This window comes from Lepus europaeus, chromosome 4, assembly GCF_033115175.1.
Source record: "Lepus europaeus isolate LE1 chromosome 4, mLepTim1.pri, whole genome shotgun sequence".
NCBI classification, from domain to species: domain Eukaryota; kingdom Metazoa; phylum Chordata; class Mammalia; order Lagomorpha; family Leporidae; genus Lepus; species Lepus europaeus.
In genome coordinates this window covers 77363058-77384212 of record NC_084830.1, presented here as the reverse complement: position 1 = coordinate 77384212, position 21155 = coordinate 77363058, and the positions used below count along the sequence as shown (strand labels likewise).

The following is a 21155-nucleotide window of genomic DNA, read 5'->3' as shown; positions in this document are numbered from 1 at the left end:
TATGAGTATACTCCAATAGCAGGGGAAATAACACTTTAAGAAAATATTGCAACAGAAAATTCATTTTTTATATTAAGTGCATGATGCTATTATATCTACCAACTGTGTTTACATTAATGCTGACCACGAAGCTGTAAGACTGCAAACCTAATTATACATGCTTGATAACACCAAAAAAACAAGCACATGACTGTATTAACCACAAGATATGAATAAATAAACCAGAAATAAAGAATCCAATTCTCTCCCCTACTTTTTTGATGTGAGAATTTGATAGAATATTATGTCACTGATTTACAGAAATTAATTGTTTTTTCATCAGAAATCCTGAGCATGAAAAATGCAAAAGCAATGGTGCCTTTGTAGGTAAAGATTCACAAATGATCTTCTGAAAACTTAGTGTACTAAACTCCTCAGCTTTCCCTAAGGATGTAGACACTCTGAAAAAACCATGCTCTAGAATATTTTATTTTTGGGGCTAGCTCCGTGGCAAAGTAGGTTAAATCTCCATCTGCGGTCCTGGCATCCCATATGGGTGCTGGTTCGAGTTCCGGATGCTCTACTTCCAATCCAGCTCCCTGCTAATGGCCTGGGAAAGTAGCTGAAGAAGGCCCAAGTCCTTGGGCCCCTGTACCCATGTGGACCTAGAAGAGGCTCCAGGCTCCTTCCTTCAGATCAGCCCAGCTCTGGCTGTTGCAGCCATTTGGAAAGTGAACCAGCAGAACTCTTTCTCTGTCTCTCCCTCTCTCTGTCTGTGACTCTGCTTCTCAAATGAATGAATAAATAAATCTTTTTTAAAAAAAGAATATTTAATTTTTTTTGTAGCAGCCACAGGATTTACCCAAGAAATACAGGTTTTGCAAGCCCCTGTTTACCTGTAAGACCAAATGCCTATGTCTGGTGTCTTCCAGGCATAAGTCACCTCTATCCAAATGGGACCTAAACAACGACAGATACTCATTCTGGCGACTGATGTCGGTGGCTAGTATCAGAGCACCTATCTGAGTCTCCATTTGCTGCCTGGAGTTGGGGAAATACAAAGAGAAAATATAAGACTTTAAATTAAATAGTTACTTGAATCTGGTTTGTTTAGATTTAATATTTGGAAAGTTTATAAAACTGTGTGTTATCCTAACTGCCATTCGAGTTAAAACTTAATTCTAGGCCGGCACCGCAGCTCAATAGGCTAATCCTCTGCCTGTGGCACCAGCACACCGGGTTCTAGTCCCGGTCGGGGTGCCAGATTCTGTCCCGGTTGATCCTCTTCCAGTCCAGCTCTCTGCTGTGGCCCGGGAAGGCAGTGGAGGATGGCCCAAGTGCTTGGGCCCTGCACCCGCATGGAAGACCAGGAGAAGCACCTGGCTCCTGGCTTCTGATCAGCACAGTGCGAAAGGAAGACCTTTCTCTCTGTCTCTCTCTCTTTCTGTCTACTCTGCCTGTCCAAAAATAAATAAATAAATAAATAAATAAATAAAAATTTAATTCTAAAGAATGCATCCCAAAAAACTATTAAAATAATCAAAATTAAAACCAAGAGAGTTTGTAGGGAAACACCAATATGCTAACATTCCATAAAAGTTGTCTTTAGTTTGTCAGCCAAAATGGAAGTATTTGCTTAAAAAAAATCAATATAACTTTGGTTTGGTGTTTGAGAAAATTCTTTTCAGGAAAATTCTTGTGTTGAGGGTAAACAACTTTGCTTTCTGTTTTGGGTGCCTGAGAGTTAAGAAAGGGCAGAAGAAGATTCAAACAGTCCACTGAACCAGGCCTCTTTGGGTATCTTGCTGAAATGCCTGATGGAATCCTTTGGGGATCCCACCAAGGATATGATGCAGTTCAGATTCAACTATGTTTTCAGGGTCAAATCAAGAAACCAATTATCTGTATATTAATATCCAAATTTTCTAGAAGGAAAAAAGTAACATGTTAATAAAAATAGCTAATACATCATACAATTTTTTCAAACTGTCTCAAGTCAATTAAGAGAAATGCATTCTTAAAAAAGTTCTGCCTTTTGTTTTAACAGGTTGTAGCAAATGTTATCTTTGCAGGATGACCAGTAAAGTGAAGTCAGATGAAAACTCTCACAGTATTGAATAGAAAACAAAACAAACCCTAAAAGAAGAAAACATGAAAGAATGCTGTTAGGTAGCACTGCTTATTTTCAGTTGTAACTGAAATCCGAGAATTCAACAGGGTTAATCATTAAATGCAAAACATGATGAAAAGAGAATAATGAAGCAGGCATTTTAATCTGTCTTAATTAAAAAAATTCCATGATCTGTATATACAAATTCTATATGGTTTAAGCAATCTTTGTATTTGTACTACAGCAAGAAATTATTTCACTTACCAGAAGTATTGTCATACTCCAAATGGTAACCATGAATAAAGATTTAAAAAAATATAAAATAAAGTCCAGCTTTTTCCTTATAGCCATTACAAAAACACTTATATTTTTTATAAAGCTGTTTTAAATTATGAAAGGGAAAAGGAAAGAAAAATGAGTATAATTCAAATTTTAATATCCAAACATATTTTTACGCCTCACCATTTTTCTCAACTTGGATGGTTTACATCTCTTTTCGACGTTCTCTAAAGTGTATTTTCTCTCTCTCAGTGTGCACTAGTAAAGGCTTCGGGTTGTGGGTCACGTTACAGCAGTGGTATGAGATTTTATTCACTACCATCATATTGGGCTTATTTATAATGACACTTTTTTTTAGGCTCCTAAATAGCCTGATTAACTATTTTTTCTAAAATATTAGTGCCTTCTGTTGTTCTTTCCATTCATTATTTAGCTCCAGAAGTGACTCCATAACTATACTACTGAGAAGATAAGTCATACTGTTTGTTTTCTTATCAGCCTGAAAGCTTCCTAAAACAGATTTTAAGGAATCTAAATCATAGAATGTTTACTTTCTATTCAATTTAATTTTGCAACTAGTCCTTATGGTTTTATTCAGTTGAGCATTAAGTGGAAATATGCAGTACTTCTAGTACTCTATGGTTGAGCCATTTTGTATTTATAGTGAATTTTATTGTATTCAAATCCATGGATGGTCTTTCATAAAAGTGAATATTCACTACAATATTACTAACCGTACTACAGAACTGACTTAACTAAATTTTTGATATAAATTTTTAAAATAAGATAATTTTTTCAATAAGTTTAACAAAAAGTGAAAACTGCAGAACATTTGAACACAACAGCTTTATTTTTAGCACTTTATAAAATTACTTTGCTAACTTAATTTCCATAGTTGTTAAGTTGGTCTTAACGCAACCTACCTGCTTTCTAACGGCATATGTGAGAATAATCCGGATTCTCTCAACAAGCCCACTGCAGATCTCCAGTGGTGATTTTCCAGGACTGAGGTATTCTACAAAAAAGTATGTCTGTTAATTACTTAATGACAAATCTGGTTCTGAACATGAAGAATTATTTGTCAGTACTACTGATCTGGTTACATTGCTCATATCGTGGAGAATTTGTTTCCATTACTTTTATTCCTTTGATACATGACACATTCTCTAGAATCAAAAAAGTATTAGATGACAAAACTGCACTGACCTTGTACAAAGTTGCCAAGTAATGGTTTGTTTTAATAAGGAAAGGTTGATTGACACCTGGATGGTCCAGATCATGAGTGGCAGCTGCAATTAAGCTCAGCAAGATATCCCAGGGGGTTACAGAATTGGCAAGCTGAAGTGTGACAAAAGAATAATTAATCACAAACATGTCTGAAACAAACTACACCAGTGCAGCCGCTGCGAAGCAGCAGCCAGCGGCACTGACAGTCTCCTCCCCATTTTGTCCAGGCACATTGGTCAAGACCACCACCCAGTGCCTGCTAGGTGCTGGTCTCATCATGACACTGGGGTGGGGATGTGATACCACAGTGTCCCTGCTCACGTGGAGTTTATAGAGCTCATCTTTCTACTGCTTCATTGTTAATGAGCTTAACTAGAATTGTAGCTAAAGTATAAATCATTCTTTTGGTGGGAATAAAGGCTTTAAAAAGAAAAACACAGGGGCCGGTGTCATGGCATGTTAAGCCACTGCTTGTGCCACTAGCATCCTGTATTAGAGAACTAGTTCCAGTCCTGGTTGCTCTGCTTCCAATCCATTCCCTGATAAGGCACCTGGGAAGGTAGCGGACGATGGCCCAAGTGCTTGGGCCCCTGCCACCCTGGATGGAGTTCTGGGCTCTTAGCTTTGGCCTGGACCAGCCCTGGCCAGTGCGGCCATTTGGGGAGTGAGCCAGTGGATGGAAGACCTTTCTCTCTGTCTCTCCCTTTCTCTGTAACTGCCTTTTAAATAAAAAATAAATAAGTATTAAAAAAGAAAAAATGATGCTCTCAGTTCTTTATTGAGATGCCCACCTGGCATATCAAGTATACTCTCTTCATTAAACTTTGCGATCTTGCTTACGACTTAAAAAAAATTATTTGGGGGCTGGTGGTGTGGTGTTGCAGGTAAGGCCACCACCTATGATGCCAGCATCCCATATGGGCACTGCTTCATGTCCTGGTCTTCCACTTCCAATCCAGCTCCCAGCTAACGGCCTGGGAAAGCAGCTGAATATGGCCAAGTGTTTGGACCCCTGCACCCATGTGGGAGACCTGGAAGATCTTTTGCTTCTGGTTTCAGCCTGGCCCAGCGCTGGCCATTGTGGCCATCTGGGGAGTGAACCAAAAGACAGAAGATCCATCTCTCCCTCTCTCTCAGCCTTTTAAATAAATAAACACTTTTTTTTAAAGTGTATAATAAAATCTTTTCCTAGTGGATGGATATGTTCAGAATGATATACATAATATGTGCATGACAGAAAAACACAACCTTTTAAGACAGGAATTATTATATTTTGCTCTCAGTAATCGTCATCAAACATATCCGACACAGCAAACTATTAGAGTAAACAAAAGTTTATTATTAGCTGATTGGAATTTTCAATGATCAGAAAATGATCACCTTGAGTAGATCACTGCTTCTGATGAATTGCCGCTCATTTTCTGGCAAACTTCTCCTCATCTCACAAGGCCCAATCCTGCTCTCGTCAGCCCCTTCCCCACCAAAGACTGTTTCTACCGCACTTCACACACCTGCCACCACGGCACCCAGCAAAGCAATGTTACTTACAGACTGTGCTACTGAACTAACATATATTTCATATTGTAAAATGATTATGAAAATTGAAAAACTTACCACTATGAGATAAAAAAATAAATTTACATTCAAGTTCTACTATTTTCTTTCTATACCGGAATGGATCATCTTTTTCTAGCCCCTGTGTTAAGCTCATCTCAGTCAGAAAAATCGCTGTCTGAAGGCTGGAATCTCCTGGGAAATTGTAAGCTGGCTGAAGGTAAAGAATGTCTAGGATGTATTTTTGTATTATGTATACACATGTGGGCACATGTATGCTTGGCTGATGAACATGTAATTTATTAAGCAATGTGCAAAATACTATATTATCATAAGTACAACAGAGAACTAAAATTCACCAAAGAAACATCATCCAAAGAGAATACAGTAATCCAGAATTGGACTTATTTAAAAATTTAATGTATAACTATGTATGGCATCAAACAATCTCAGGGATCTTAAAGAGTTAACCCATAAAAATAGGAAGATGAGAAGAACAAACGAATTATTAAATTTCTATGAGGAGGGATGGCCTGGCAGTTAAGCTACTGCTTGGGATGCCTAATTCCTGGATTTGAGTCCCAGATCAGCTCAGCTCCTGCTAATAGACACCCTAAGAGACAGCAGCCCTGGCTCAAGTGGTTGGGCCCCTGCCACTCACATGGGAGACACAGAATGAGTTCTCAGCTTCTACCCAGTGGGAGCTCTTTGTGTGTGTGTATGTGTGTGTGTATACTTATCAAATTAAATTTTTAAAAAAAAAGTTCTATGAAGGGATAAGCTTGGAAACAAACCACATATGCAAAAAAGGAAAGTTTGACTCAAAAAATGTAGCATTTTATAAAATGTCTTTCATCGGAAAGAAAAGTTTACTAGTATTATAACAAAGACAAGGAATTCAATAACATTAATATAACTTTATAGAGTACATTTTGAAAAAGATAAATGTTATTTCCATTCTGCAACATAGCTGGCGATGAAAGTTGTCTGGAGAAAAAACTGCAAATCATGTAATGTATATGAAAGTCAGATTTCACTTGAATCTGTAAAACTATCAGCAGAGTCCTTTTCTAATAAAACAGAAACTGATTACATGGCTAGTTTTCCTTTACTCAACAAAAAACCTATTTGTTTCATTGCTTGCTAGGCTTCCTACTGTAATGGTTATTACATGTGTCTAATTCATTTGAAACAAGATGTCAATCAATTTCAAAATAATTTTAGGGGCAACGATGTGGAAAAACACAGGGAAAAGGCAAACCCAAAAGTGAAATTAAAATTCAAACAAAATACCTGGGGAAATATTTTGTAGGAAATGACTAGTGCCTAGAAGACTGAGATAAAGAAAGAAGAAATACAAAGGAAAAAAAAAAACTAAGTTCAAAATTAAAAATACATATATCTAATAGCAGAAAAGAGCTAACTGAATGAAATCCTGATGCCTTGTTGAGGGTAATAATTAAAGTGGTTTGATCACTGAGAAGAGTATTTCAAAGTACCCAGATTCTTGATATATTATGTCAGCCTGGAGAACCTACTAAAAAGAAAGATCCCTCACTCACAAAAGCAAAAAGCAGACTGAAGGCTTATATAGTAGTAGCTGTAATAGTAAAATCAGGAACAATCTAGAAGTGTGAAAACAGAGAATCATTTTACTTAAAGAAAACCTACTCATTTTTAAATATCACAGCCATAGAGCAACATCCATTTATTAATGTAATTCATTTACTGAGCACCTACCTCGTGCCAGTATTATTCTAGGAGATGGTGTACATTTGTGGGCAGACAAAATCACCTGCTGGGGGCATGGCCGGGGGTTTGGGTTCACCGTCTTGTGGTGTCCACATTAGTTTCCACCATGTTCCACAACTAAGATTTCAGAGTTCAACATTCACGTCTTACACTTTGTCATCAACAACTAGCAGGCATGCAACTTGTCTTATATGCAGTGCAGGATGGGGGCAGGGGATGGTACAGCAAGACTGAGAGAGGTTCAGCACCAGAGCAGATGTCTCTCTGCAACATGTGCAAGTGGTTTTTATCCAGGCCTAGTTTGAGAATTTCTGATTAAGTATGCAATTAATTTAAAGTTATACAAACACAAGATTAAACATTAAAATGAGAAAAAAGGGGAAATCACAACTTCCTTCTCAGCTCACAACTATGAATGTTATCATAGTGTCAATAAATAAAGGAGATATTAGGCTCAACTGTGAAAAATGCTTTCTAATCCAAGTTCAGCCTTGAGGACACAAAGCATAAATATTGAAATTTAGGGATGATGCATGTACAGAGAGAAGGGTCAGTTCCTTGAATTTCTAGTAATTTCTTGGGCCTGGAATATTTCTTTTTTCACTTAAATAGCCAAATACATAGCTCTTCATATAAATCATAAGCCGTAAACAAATTTCTCAGTAAATACAGCAGTATATCAGAAAACTTGCAGAAAATGTAAAATCATAAAAAACCTATGTGTGGATTTCAAACCTTTTTTTTTTTTGCACCAAGACTAACTTTTTAAATTCCATTTCTTCAATGAATCTTTTGAAGTACCTTTGAATGTGTAGGAAGTCTCTGAATAGACTTAAGCCTTTCACAACTCTCTCTGCACCTGGAGTGTTCTATGGTTGACTCTCTGAGTTTCAGTGGAAAAGCTTCCAACCACTGTGAAATCTTGCCATACACCTGGTCACTCTCCAGCACATTACTCTGCTTTGGTTTCTTCATAGCAGTGATTACTGCAGAGAATGTCAAAATCCTACTCATCCATGTCTTCAACGACTACACTCCCCCTCCCCAGGACATAAGCCTCACGGAGCCACCGTGTGCCCAGCACCAGCAGAGTGCCGGGCATGTAGCAGATGCTCAGTGAGCAGGCACTGAATTAATGAGTAAAAACACTCAGGAATATGATGCTATGTCAAAGCCTAGGAAGTAAAAGAAACAATCTTCAGCTTCAACATTTTTAGAACTCACTTTTAAAATGCCGACTTTTAAATGTAAACTACGATGAGGGAGAAGGGAGTTGGGCACTCAGCGTTCATGATGAGAGATGTTTAAGGTAAGCATGAATAGAGCTACACAGGCACAGAGTGTCTAAGATCATGTTTGCACTCATTTTTATCCGCGTCTCCCCACCATGCTCACTGGTGCCACCCCAATTTCCTCACCCCTGGCTTCAGCTGGTTGCAGAAGTTGGGGCAGCGTCTCTGTCCAGTTTAACCCTCCTCCACACCTCAGAGAACTTATCTCTATAGTTCCATTTGCCAGACTGCTTGGTGATTAATTTGAGTACTTGGGAGTATACATTAGCCAAAATTAAATACAAAAAAATAAACCTAATATATTTTAATACTGTATCAAAGTTATACCATGATAAAGTTGATTAAAAAAAAAAAGTCATGATACATACACCTTTAATGTGTGCCGGCAGACATGGCTTTCATTGGCACAAGCAGCCCATGTTTCCTAATCCTTATCTCAACTCTGATTTCCTTCCCCTACCTCAGGTTCTTTTATCCATCTCTCTCTCAGACATCTCTACCTGGATTTCACACAAATCCATTCCACGCCACATGGCCAGATGGAACCGCACATCTCTGCCCGCACACCCCCCACCCTCGCCCTTCTACGTTCCTGCCCTCGCCGAAGACGTCGACCTTCTGCTCTACTGCCCAAACCAGGACACAGCGGTCCTCTATTTCTTTCCCCCAGATGCATACAAACACACACCCAGTTCATTCCAATCCCCAAGAGATGTTACAAATGACCCACTTCTCTCTTTCCGCAAGGCCATCAGGCCCTATTCCAGGGAGCAGTGAAAGAGTTCCTGGCAGGTATTCATGCTTCTGACCTTGCTTACTTTATTTTCACAGCACAGCAAGGCTAATCTCCTGAAGCCTCCCACTTCCCTCCCATAGCTCCTTCCTCAGTCACTGACACAGACCGAGGCTACCCCTGCCCTGGCTCTAAGTGTCAGACGCCATCACACCACATGCAAGGTCTTGAGCGATCAGGGCCTTCGTCGGGCTTCTCCTGCCTCTCTCTCGATCATCGCCCCGATTTCCTGGTTGCTGCACTGACAAATATAGCCACTTCAGAAACTCGGTCAAGCTGGAGCTCATTCTTACGAAGGAAGACTCTGATTTTGAGTCCAGCCACTAACTTAGAGGACACTTCGTATGATTTTTCACCTAAAACAAACATCAGCCGCTTACCTTCGGTTCTTTTAAGTAACAGTGCATGGCCTGAGTAACATCTGCAGCATGGACTGCATTGTGGTAAGGGTTCTGACTGTGATAATCCTCTTGAATCATAACTGCATCAGAGAAAAGATCTCAGTTTTAATGTAAGTGGGAGCATGGAAGCACAAAAATTGTCATAATTACAAGTGACCCATTCATATTTTTTGCTTTCGCTGTAACTGTCCAGATTCAGAGAGATGATAATCATCTCCCAATCATACGTACAGTAGTAATGCATGACTTAACGACAGGGACACATTCTGGGAAATATGTCATTAGGCAGTTCCATCACTGTGCATACATCATCCATACTGAGGTGGCTGCAGCATCACTGGGCCATACAATCTTAGGGGACCATCATCATATATGGGGTCCATCCTTGACTGAAATGCAGTTATGCAGTGCATGACCATATACCCGAAAAAATGACACCAAACTAAAATCTAGCTCATTTGGAAATATATCCATGTGACACTTGTAAAGTAGGTATTTATTTTTTCTTTATCTTTTATATTATCAATCTATCATGAGGTCAAACTCCACCAACTCCTTTTAGTTTAAAAAACAGTTCCACAGTTAAATACATTGGTACAATTCAGGCAACAAATACTGTGCCTGGTACTGTTCTCAGTACTGGAAATTCAGCAGAAAACAGAAGCTACCAACCATCTTTGTGAAGGTAACAGCAGATACTGGAGTATATAAAGGTAATTCTATTGGCGTGTCACCAGTGAGATATAAATTCTGGATGTGGAATCAGTTTTTCAGTAGAAGGAATGGGTTTTCCATTAATCCTACATTCTTACACAGTGGCTGGTATGAAGTCATGAAAGAGTAGACTAGGGTTAGCGATGCAGCTAGGACTTCCCTGCCACCACGCCTGCTCTATGGCTCCAACAACATACCATAGCAATGCAGTAGTCACAAAGCAAAGCTATTCTACTAGAACATGGTAAATACAACCCACTGGTGATGGGGAAAGAGCATTAGGATTCTGCATATACTTTGATCACATCTTTTAAAATAACTTTTTAAGAGATGAGCATTTAATCTAGCCATTAAGACATCTACATCCTATTATCATAGTACCTGGGTTTGATTCCCGGCTCCAGCTCCTAACTCTAGCTTCCTGTTAATGCAGATCCTGGGAGTCAGCAATGGTAGCTTAAGTAACTGGGTTCCTGCCACCCACTTGGGAGATCTAAATTGAGTTCCCAGCTCCAGGTGTTGTGGCCATTTGGGGAGTGAACCAGAGGACAGAAGACCTTTCTCTCTGTCTCTCCCTCTCTAACTCTGTCTCTCAAATAAATAAAATCTTTAAAAATTTTTAATTAAATAGCTCTTTAAATACCTTTATACCTTTTTATGTGTTTTTATAATTTATAAGTAAGTTACAGGTATACTAATTATAAATAAATATACATTAAAAAGTTTCTCAAGATTGCTAGAACAAGTTTCTATTAGTTTCATACTGAAGAGGGAAAAAATTATCTGCTTCCTTAAAATAAAATAAGAGAGAATCTTGATCTCCTTAACATCTTCTAAATATTTTTAACTTAGTGAAACATTTCCTAGCAGAGCAATATTATGTAAATAACACCCTACACATATAAACATATTCATAATCCTCACAGTTTATTTTACAGAGATTTCAGGGATCAGATACAGAACACAACTAAATGCAACATGCCTGATCTTTTAAAGTTTTGGCCTCACACTTAGGAAAGTACAGACATTGTATTATCTTGGTTAGCAGGCTGCGGTTGATCTAAGAAATTGAACGCAAAACCACCCCAATTCTTCACTATTCCCTGCATCTGTCACTTTGAGATTCTGCTGCTTTTGCCACCAAGAGGCGCAGTTCACCCCAGTCTGTTTTGGTCCACAGAATGCTGCAGACAAGAGAGGGGCCAGCTCTGGGGGCCGGCGCTGTGGCACAGTAGGTTAAACTTCCGCCTGCGGTGCCAGCATCCCACATGGTGCTGCCAGTATCCCAATGTATCCTGGCTGCTCCTCTTCTGATCCAGCTCTCATAAATGGCCTGGGAAAGCAGCAGAAGATGGCCCAACTGCTTGGACCCCTGCATCTGCATGGGAGACCTGGAAGAAGCTCCTGGCTTAGGATCGGCCCAGCTCCAACAACTGCGGCCATTTGGGGAGTGAACCAACAGATGAAAGACCTTTCTCTCTGTCTTTCCCTCTCTGTCTATAACTATGCCTCTCAAATAACCAAATAAATTTTTTTTTTTTTTTTTTTTTTAAAAAGAGGGGCGGGCCGGCGCCGTGGCTCACTAGGCTAATCCTCCGACTTGCGGCACCAGCACACCGGGTTCTAGTCCTGGTCGGGGCGTCGGATTCTGTCCCGGTTGCCCCTCTTCCAGGCTAGCTCTCTGCTGTGGCCCAGGAGTGCAGTGGAGGATGGCCCAAGTGCTTGGGCCCTGCACCCCATGGAGACCAGGAGAAGCACCTGGCTCCTGCCATCGGATCAGCACGGTGCGCCGGCCGTAGCGCGCCAGCTGCAGTGGCCATTGGAGGGTGAACCAACGGCAAAGGAAGACCTTTCTCTCTGTCTCTCTGTCACTATCCACTCTGCCTGTCAAAAAAAAAAAAAGAGAGAGAGAGGGGCCAGCTCTGAGTGTGGGGCTACAGTAGCCTGTACTCCTCAGCTCTCTCTTAGAAAACTACCATTGCTATTTGAACAAGCTAAAATAAATGATTCTTGTCTTTAATGTGAACTTATTATAGTGCCAAACTCCTCTGGCTCTTTTTAATTTTTAAAGAACTAAGCCAGGTCAGATCCAGTGTCACACTTTAGGTCCCAGGCAAAGACTGAAAATCCAACGTGCAGCTCACCTGTTGCTGACTACAGGTGCACAAATGATCTCAACTACACAGAAGCTCTGAACAGCTCTATACACACAACAGCTAGACAAATGTGTAGCGTGAGCCTGTAATTTTGGGTGGTTTGTTACAGAGCACTAACTAACTAATGTAACCAATAGAAAATTTAACAAGTTCTTATATAAGTTTGTTGCCATTAAACGGGTTAATTACGTACCTAAAAATCTGCGAAGTTTCATCATATCTAAGTGGAAGTACTCAATTAATCCATGAAGACTAAATAAATGAAAGGTTAAGCTTACTAGACTATTCCCTAAAAAGAAAAGAGATATTAATTAGTGGGAAATACAAGCTAACATGATTACAACATGCTTCCAATATGGATTTCTGAGTAAAAAACATGGAGAGAAGAGTACTAATTACTTTTGGTTTACCTACCATTTATAGCTTCTGATTTTACCTGTTATGAATTTAAATGTAATATCTTTATTCTACTCTTTAAGAAAAAGTAAATTTTTTGCTGTTTCAGTTTTCCAGAACCAAAGAACTGGAAGATAAACATTTTCAAAGAGGCTAATTTTTTAAAAAGGCACCAAAATACGTCAGTAGCAGAAGACTGCAAAGTGCCCCCTGCTGAATTAGCTAATTTGCCCTCCAACACATTTCTGTTCCATGCCCTCTTCTACCTTGCTTAACTGACAAGGGCTGGCTCAGAGCACTCTGCCTTGCGGGCAGCTTCAGGGGCTGAAGGCTGTGTTCATTCTTACCCACAGAGGATAAGGAGGATGGATCACTGGCTGCCTCAAGACCCTCAAGACTCTGAACTCAACCACTTGCCCTTTCCTTACTTGCAGCAGAGGATCTGCTTGTTGCTGGAGAAAGGAAGAACCACAGACCGGGGCAGAACTCTACCACTATCATTATTACTACACAACTTTTCTTTGCACATGTACATATTCATTTTGCCTATCATGATTATCATAGGGTCCTCCCAAAATCTTCTTCCAAATTTAACAGATTACCAATTTGTAGGGTCTAAAATAAGTATTGAGAAATCTGAATCAAATAGGAAAATATCCTGTTCTGGAATTCAGGCAAACAGCAGTAAGAGACACATGTAATGTCCCCAGTAAGAACTTTAAAGGAATCTGACGAGATCCAGTGTATTCAAATGTACTACCCATACAGAATTGGAAATGTTCAGGCAACATTTTTTCCCTATTTTCAATTTGCAAAATACCAACTGAGGATTTTTTAATATCAGTCAATAAAAACACAAGTCAAGAAAATATTTTTTAAAACAACAGAAGTTAGTTGTGTTAAACAAAACGCAGGCACAGGGGCCAGCACTGTGGTATAATGGGTTAAGCCACCACCTGCAGCACCCATGTGGGTGCTGGTTTGAGTCCAGGCTGCTCCACTTCCGATCCAGCTCTCTGCTGTGGCCTGGGAAAGCAGAAGATGGCACAAGCCCTTGGGCCCCTGTACCCGTGTGGGAGACCCAGAGGAAGCTCCTGGCTCCTGGCTTTGGATCAGAGCAGCTCTGGCCATTGCAGCCAACTGGGGAGTGAACCAGCAGATGGAAGACCTCTCTCTCTGCCTCTGCCTCTCTGCCTTTCAAGCAAATAAATAAATCTTAAAAAAACAAACAAACAAACAAAAAAAAAAACACAAAAAAACATACAGGCACAGAACTTTTTAAAATGGAAACAGATTTTTTTTGGGGGAAAAGAAAATTCAATTTATAGAAATTTATAGAAACACTACCCTCATAAAAATATACCAAAGGATATGACTGCCCAAGGCAAAAAAGCTCTCAACAGTCTTTGGAAAGCGGTCTTCACTGAACGCTGGCAAAATTAGGCTATGACTATGACACAGGCCTGGCAGCTGGTGTCCTGGCCAACCAAACAACTTTCAGGGGTGATAAACTCTATCTTGCTGTTATCACATCATTCAACTCTCATTTCTGTAAAGAAAACTTCAGCTATCCCCTATTAAAAAATTACTTTCTTTTGTGGAGGTAACAAGGTAGGGACCTGTACCAGCAAGGTAGGGAATGCCTGTTACTTTGGTTATCTAGTTAACTGCATGTATATTCACCACCTGCAAAATCAAGGTGAGTGGCTAACCAGTAGCAATTTTTACTAGCTCCAAATGATCTGGAATCAAGCCCAAGAAAAAAAACATTCAGCCACGCTCTCTACAAATTCAGTTCAAGGAGGAGGTGGTCAAAGGGAACACAGAGGGTTCACTTAACTCGTGAAGGTTGCTGGCTGTTGCTGATGTCCATCCTACACCACTCTCGGTATCAAGCCTCCTGACCAGCAGCACATGCACTTTTTAAAATAAGATTTAGAGAAGAACAATCGACTATTTCAACGAATGACAGGCATCCCAGTAGCCTAATTATAGGCTATGAGCTGTTAAGAGTTTATATAAGGCTAAGCCTTGAGGGTGGTAAGGGTGGCATTGTTTCGTCTATATTTATCTTGAGATAATAACTAAGGTAATATTTGTGTTGAGTTACGAAAGGGGAATTTCCCAATCAAACAGAAGGTGCCGCGCCTGGTATTTCACTACCTATATTTTCAAGGAGAAGGCCAAGGAGATGGCCAACTGTGTAAAATGACGTTGGAACCTTTCTTGAACAGAAGGGTCAATGTGAGGGCAGGGTGAGGAACAGGACACTCTATCAGTGGGCGGGAACTAGAAAAAGGGTAGGACAAAAAGGCAGGGAAGCAGGGCGGATGGCTTTGCTGCTGAAGGTGACCGTCACCATCTTCACCATTTGGCCAAGGACCAGTCCAGTTTATTTTCTGTCAACAGTGAATAGACAAGCCAAAGGTGTGCAGAGTTTTTGCTATAAACTGGCATACAGTGTAGAGGAAATAATGCAGTAATACTAACAGATTTATACTGATTCTCAAGATAAAGCTGTATTCGCTTGCCCATTTTACATATTTGGTTCTTTTATGAAAGAAACTTTACTCCAAAGTGAAATAAGAAAAAAGCAGACGATTTCAAAGTATGACAATGAACCAAATACTCATTTGGTTCACTTTAAACTGCAGTGACTTCCAGTATACATTCTCATTTTGTTGAAAAGCTATGTAGACAAAAGAGGCACACATTGAATCACGGGTACCACTAAGAAATAGGCCAAATATTTGATCCTAAGTAAAAAATGATTCCCAAAGAGAATCTACTCCTGTTCCTAAACAGCACGGAAACTATGATTCCCAAAACAAAACAAAACTAAATACAAGAGGGGATAAGCACATCAGAATCACCTGTGGGCATATCTTTTCAATCACCCCTACCCTGTAGATTCTGATAAATCCTCCTAAATTAGCTACAAACTCTTCCCCATTCCAGTGCCAGAGGGAACTATTGCTGCTGATCATATCATGCCATCTCTGAAGTATGCAAAGACAGGCCTGAGAGCTTCCCTACTCCAAGAAAAGAGGCCTCTCCGCAGGTAGTTAGCCCACCATTCAATCTGGACTATCCCAACAGGAACACAACATCAAAAGATGACATCATAAAAGACCACAAGCTAAGGGCCAGCGCCGTGGCTCACTTGGTTGATCCTCCGACTGTGGCACCGGCATCCCATATGGGCGCAAGGTTCTAGTCCCAGTTGCTCCTCTTCCAGTACAGCTCTCTGCTGTGGCCCAGGAGGGCAGTAGAGGATGGCCCAAGTGCTTGGGCCCTGCACCCGCATGGGAGACCAGGAGAAGCACCTGGCTCCTGGCTTCGGATCGGGGCAGTGCGCCAGCTGTAGCGGCCATTTGGGGGGTGAACCAACGGAAGGAAGACCTTTCTCTCTCTCTCACTGTCTAACTCTACCTGTCAAATTAAAAACAAAACAAAACAAAAAGACCACAAAAAAAGCTAAAAGAAACCAAATAAAAAGAAATATGAAGAACATAATGAGACAATGATATTGACTTTGGGTTATTAATAACGCCAGCATTAATCTGTCAAGTCTCTGTGATGAGCAGGAGGACTGGCTTTTCATTACTGCAAAGCGTAACAATCAAAATATAAAATTGAGACTAATTCTCAAGGTTTTTTTCTGTAGAAAAAGTCACTGCCGGCGCCGCGGCTCACTAGGCTAATCCTCCACCTGCAGTGCCAGCACCCCGGGTTCTAGTCCTGGCTGGGGCACCGGATTCTGCACCAGTTGCTCCTCATCCAGTCCAGCTCTCTGCTGTGGCCCGGGAGTGCAGTGGAGGATGGCCCAAGTGCTTGGGCCCTGCACCCACATGGGAGACCAGGAAGAAGCACCTGGCTCCTGGCTTTGGATCCGCGCAACACACTGGCTGTAGCGGCCACTTGGGGGGTGAACCAATGGAAGAGAAAGACCTTTCTCTCTGTGTCTCTCTCTCTCTCTCTCTAACTCTGCCTATCCAAAAAAAAAAAAAAAAAAAAAAAAAAAGAAAGAAAGAAAGAAAGAAAGAAAGAGTCACTAAAAAAAAAAGAGGAAAAATAATGCTCCCTATGCCTGCAGAGGGCTAATAACCTAAGTAAATGAAAAGCAACAACCCACTGGTGGCTCTACCATCAACACAGTAATCTAAGACTACATTAACTTGAGTAAGTCAAATCTTTCACTTACCATTTGTTAGTCTATCAAATAGAAAGATATCAAAATTCCAATTTCCAACTTTTTCAAGCATACACTGAAACAAAAACCAGACATTCCTACTGTAATTTAATTTCAACAACATTCTCTTTTTGCAAATAGTGCATATACAAGTTAATGAAAATTGAAAGTGATGCTTTAAGAAATACCAAGTATCATTCCCCTTTCAATCATGACTTCTTTAATCTCTAATTGGTATCAAAAATGTCCAAAGGGATAAATTCTATTTGGAAAAGGAAATGTTATTTCACTTTTCAGTTAATGAATCTATAGGAAAGGGCAGTTTTTCTCAACTTACATCTACTGCTCTAGAAACTTTGAAGAATTCTAACATAATTTAACATCACAGAAGTGGGATTCATGTGTTGCATGACCTAGAACCTGCATCTTGAATCTTGCAACAATTGCTCTTGGAAGTTCTTACTCTACTACTTACTATATCACCAATTCTGTTATAAGTACTTTACTCGCCCCGACTATTCACATCAAAACTGTTTTCAGCATTCATCTTATAGATGGGAAAGCAGGCAAAAAGTAAGTAAAAAGTGATAGATCTAGGATCTCTGGCATTTGATTTTGGAACCCAAAAACCTGACAGTGATGACATACCATGCTTAAATTGTCTGCTACTCATTCCTTAAAATACACTCCCAACTTCATTTATATTCTTTCAGTTTCCTTATAAAATAATAGAATTTACTACATCAACTTTTAGGATGGTGTGCATGTCAGCCAAGCAAATGTATCCCATGAATATCCTAACATCCAAGTATCTTATACCACAGAGTCATAACCGGATTATTTTGGAGACCTCTGTAAGAGAAAACTTTTATTTTGTACCCAAAAAATTCATCACTGTATACATTTATGAAAAAACTGACACAAGCAATACTATGATGCTACTAGTAGAGATTGTTAATTATGATAGCACTAATAACAACCAATGAAACATAGATCAACATTCTCATTCTAAAAAGCAAAACCTGTAAAGTCGTTAAAATTTAAAGTATGAACACATTCCATTGATTTATCAAACAGGGAAGCAAATTTTTTCACTTTAATGTAATCATAAAGAAGGTACCTCAGCCACATCAACATAAACTTACAGAATCTGGTCTGTAAATACTAAGTCAAAGAATAAGTTAAAATATAATTAAAAATTTAAGATTATTAAAGATCTTCATCTGGTCAGAAACAAGCTCATTTAATCTTGACCTTCTCAAGACATCTTTAAATATGTCCCTATCAATAGAATACACACACTAGATCAAGTAATCTCTATAGTGTTCCAAGCATTAGGAATCTGTGTGACCTTATAATGTTTTACTGGTCTGCATGTCACTTAATATTACAGTAAATGAAGATATTTTCACAATTTCGTTATTTCAGAAATGTTCCTTGTGCTGGCACACCTAATTGTAAAATGAACAGCTTCTATATAAGGAAAAAAACCTAAAAATTGAGCTCAATTTTCAGAGACAAAAAAAGACTATAAATTAGTACTACACAGGGGATAAAAGAGCTTCAGTAAATCTATCAAAACACTGTTTTCTTGAAAAGTTGCACGTACCTTGGCTTGTCCATTGTAATCATCATCTAAAATGTTTAGAGAACTTGAAACAGTAGTACCACGGAAAAAGCGTGACGATCGAAGATACCGCTGAAAACTTAGTAACCTCCTGATATTCCTTGCAGAGACAGATACTTCAATCTCAGATTGAGCTGAAACAAGAGGAGTGACAGGTGAGCACTGCAAGTCACAAATGTGCATATGCCATTTTAACAATACTTCTCCTAGTTGAGCAAGTATGTTCAAAAATTCATTCTTCACTAAACCATATTCCTAGGAGAGAAGAGAAGGTTATTTGATTTCTATTTTCAACTGAAGAACTAAGATTGAAAGGAAAATAGCCAGTTTTGACAACATTCAGAAAGATAATGAAGACTGTGGCTGCTTAATAATCTTTTTTTAACTTCCAAGAACTATGACCTCTCACTAGATCACTCTAACACATTATTCATATATAAACATGGAGTAAAAACACACAAAAAAAATCTAGTTTCAAACTACTTGAAAGCTAGGTTCCAAGTTGCATGATATTTTTAACAATTACACAACTAAAACATCTTCAACTTTAATGACCTATCATTTCAGATACTTCATTAAGATAATATTACTTAGAGGAAAAGGAGATGGAATGGGGAATGAAGTGCTTTAAAGAATAAATAAAGGTTTTTTTTTTTTTTAAATAAAGGTTTTAAAGGACAGGAATAAAATTTTATAACGTTTAAAAAAAATTAAAAAAAACCTCTACAAAAACATGTGGTTTTTTCCCCCTTGGAGACAAACAGGTTCTTGTAGTGAGTCTAACATAACCTTTTTTTCCCTCAAGTGTTAGAATAGTCTGTTTTCTTCAAATACCAGATGAAATAGACTTGGTTATAAAAGCAATCTTGTAGGGAATCTATATCTATATCTATATCTATATCAGTTATCTTAAATTCTAGAATAAAAGCTAATTCATAAAATATTCAAAATATAAACACACAAAAATTAAGATGAAGGATCAACCAACTATCATCTCTCTACTTAACTTCCAGTAACTTAGAATCGCCAGGGGGAATGGTAGCTAATCAAACACATTCTCTCCTGTGTATCTAATCACTCATTCCTCCATCAACCTCTACCACCTGGTTTGCCTTGTCTATAAAATAACGGCGATTATATCTAATTCAACGGATACTCAATTAAATGAGATAATGTAAAGCAGGCCCTAAATAAATGAGAGCAATGCAAATGATGGTAATACTGATGTGGATTCCTCTGCTTAAAGGTAGTTCTCCTAAATTCAAATACTGCTGATGCTGCTTTAAAGAAAAGCATTCCATGGCTCCTCATCGTCTTACTAGGAACTCCATCTCCTCAGCCAGGAAGAAAACATGTTCCAGGATATGATTCTCTGCAGACCTGACTGAGGCATTACCTCCCCTGGGAAGCAGACCTTAAGGCATGCTCCCTCAGTCCCTCTGTGGGTTCGCAAAGCTCTCTATGCATTCACCAATTACAGCACTTCTGACTTTAAAATACAACTGCTTATCTCTCTGGTTCCTTTAACAAATGACAACCTTCAATATAGACACGAGCTATTTTTTAATCTCCATATTCCTGAGTCTAACAATAGTGTCAGGTATATAGTAGATAACTGTAAAATACACAGAATACAAGCATACTGTTTTTGAAATATCTGTTGAGTTTTGAGGTTCCCATATACCCAAATAAACCAGAAGTAAAATACCACACAGTAATGTAGTTTACTCTTCATTTTTTTCACTGAAGTAAAATATGATATATGCAGAAAGATTATGGAGTTAAATTTCTGATTTTATCAAAGTAATGTACAAGAACTAGAACCGAAATGATAAAATTATTAATATCTACTGGTTGTGTTTACATTAGAATCAAGTCTGTTAGAGGAAATGAGGATAGACTAAACTCTGTGAAAGCAACACTCCAAGTACTTGCAAAAAGCATCTCCTTTAGTCATCAACTTCAAAAGATAAATATTATCCTCCACTTCACACATGAGAACACTGAACCTACAAGAAAATAATTTCCCAAGGTCAACAGCCAATACAGGATGAACTGGGATTAAATGAAAAAATCTGCATTTATAAAGGCTATGTACAGCACTACTCATAAATTTTTTTATTGTATCTCTACAGGGCTGTTTATTGCTTATTATCCAAATAAGACATTTCACAGTTTTACTAAAGCATGTTCACACCCACTATCCATTTAGCAATCACTACAATCCTGTGAAGATCATCATCCTAGTTTTATAAATATAACCTTATAAAGCAAGGTGGAACCGCAATACAATCAATGTATTAGAGCCAAGGCACACAGAAAACTGCTAATAAATGCAGCAAAATACACGTACTCTATTCATTCCAGAAAACAGTAAAGAAGACTTCAAAGTCATGAGTATTCTTTTTGATTTATCTGAAGCTACACACAAAAGTAACAATTTTATTACTGGCAATTACATTGTACTGTGTGTGTGTGTGTGTGTGCGCACGCAATAACAGAAGGATAACTGCTTTCAAATTATCATGTCCAAACAAACCCCTAAAGTAAATTTGAGAATTTCTTTGAGAGGACACCTGCATAAGGTCCAAAAAACGAGTTGGCTTTATTTGATTGGAAAACCCCAACGGTCTAATCCAGTGTGCCAAGTCCCTGTATCAACACAGCAGGGTTCACGCCGTCA

The 21155-nt window shown here is 39.0% G+C and overlaps 1 protein-coding gene across 2 annotated transcripts in view; it reads right to left on the bottom strand.

The window, feature by feature from the left end:
- Positions 1-21155, bottom strand: part of PDE7A (phosphodiesterase 7A) — a 120446-nt gene that overhangs the window by 15053 nt on the left and 84238 nt on the right. For both annotated transcript variants that reach the window (XM_062188421.1, XM_062188422.1), the window contains 7 exons: positions 18455-18606; positions 16858-16921; positions 12451-12546; positions 9367-9467; positions 3575-3706; positions 3292-3383; positions 876-1020 (listed from right to left, as the gene is read on the bottom strand). In XM_062188421.1, coding sequence (XP_062044405.1) covers positions 876-1020; positions 3292-3383; positions 3575-3706; positions 9367-9467; positions 12451-12546; positions 16858-16921; positions 18455-18606 — 782 coding nt within the window. The remainder of the gene's footprint in view (positions 1-875; positions 1021-3291; positions 3384-3574; positions 3707-9366; positions 9468-12450; positions 12547-16857; positions 16922-18454; positions 18607-21155) is intronic.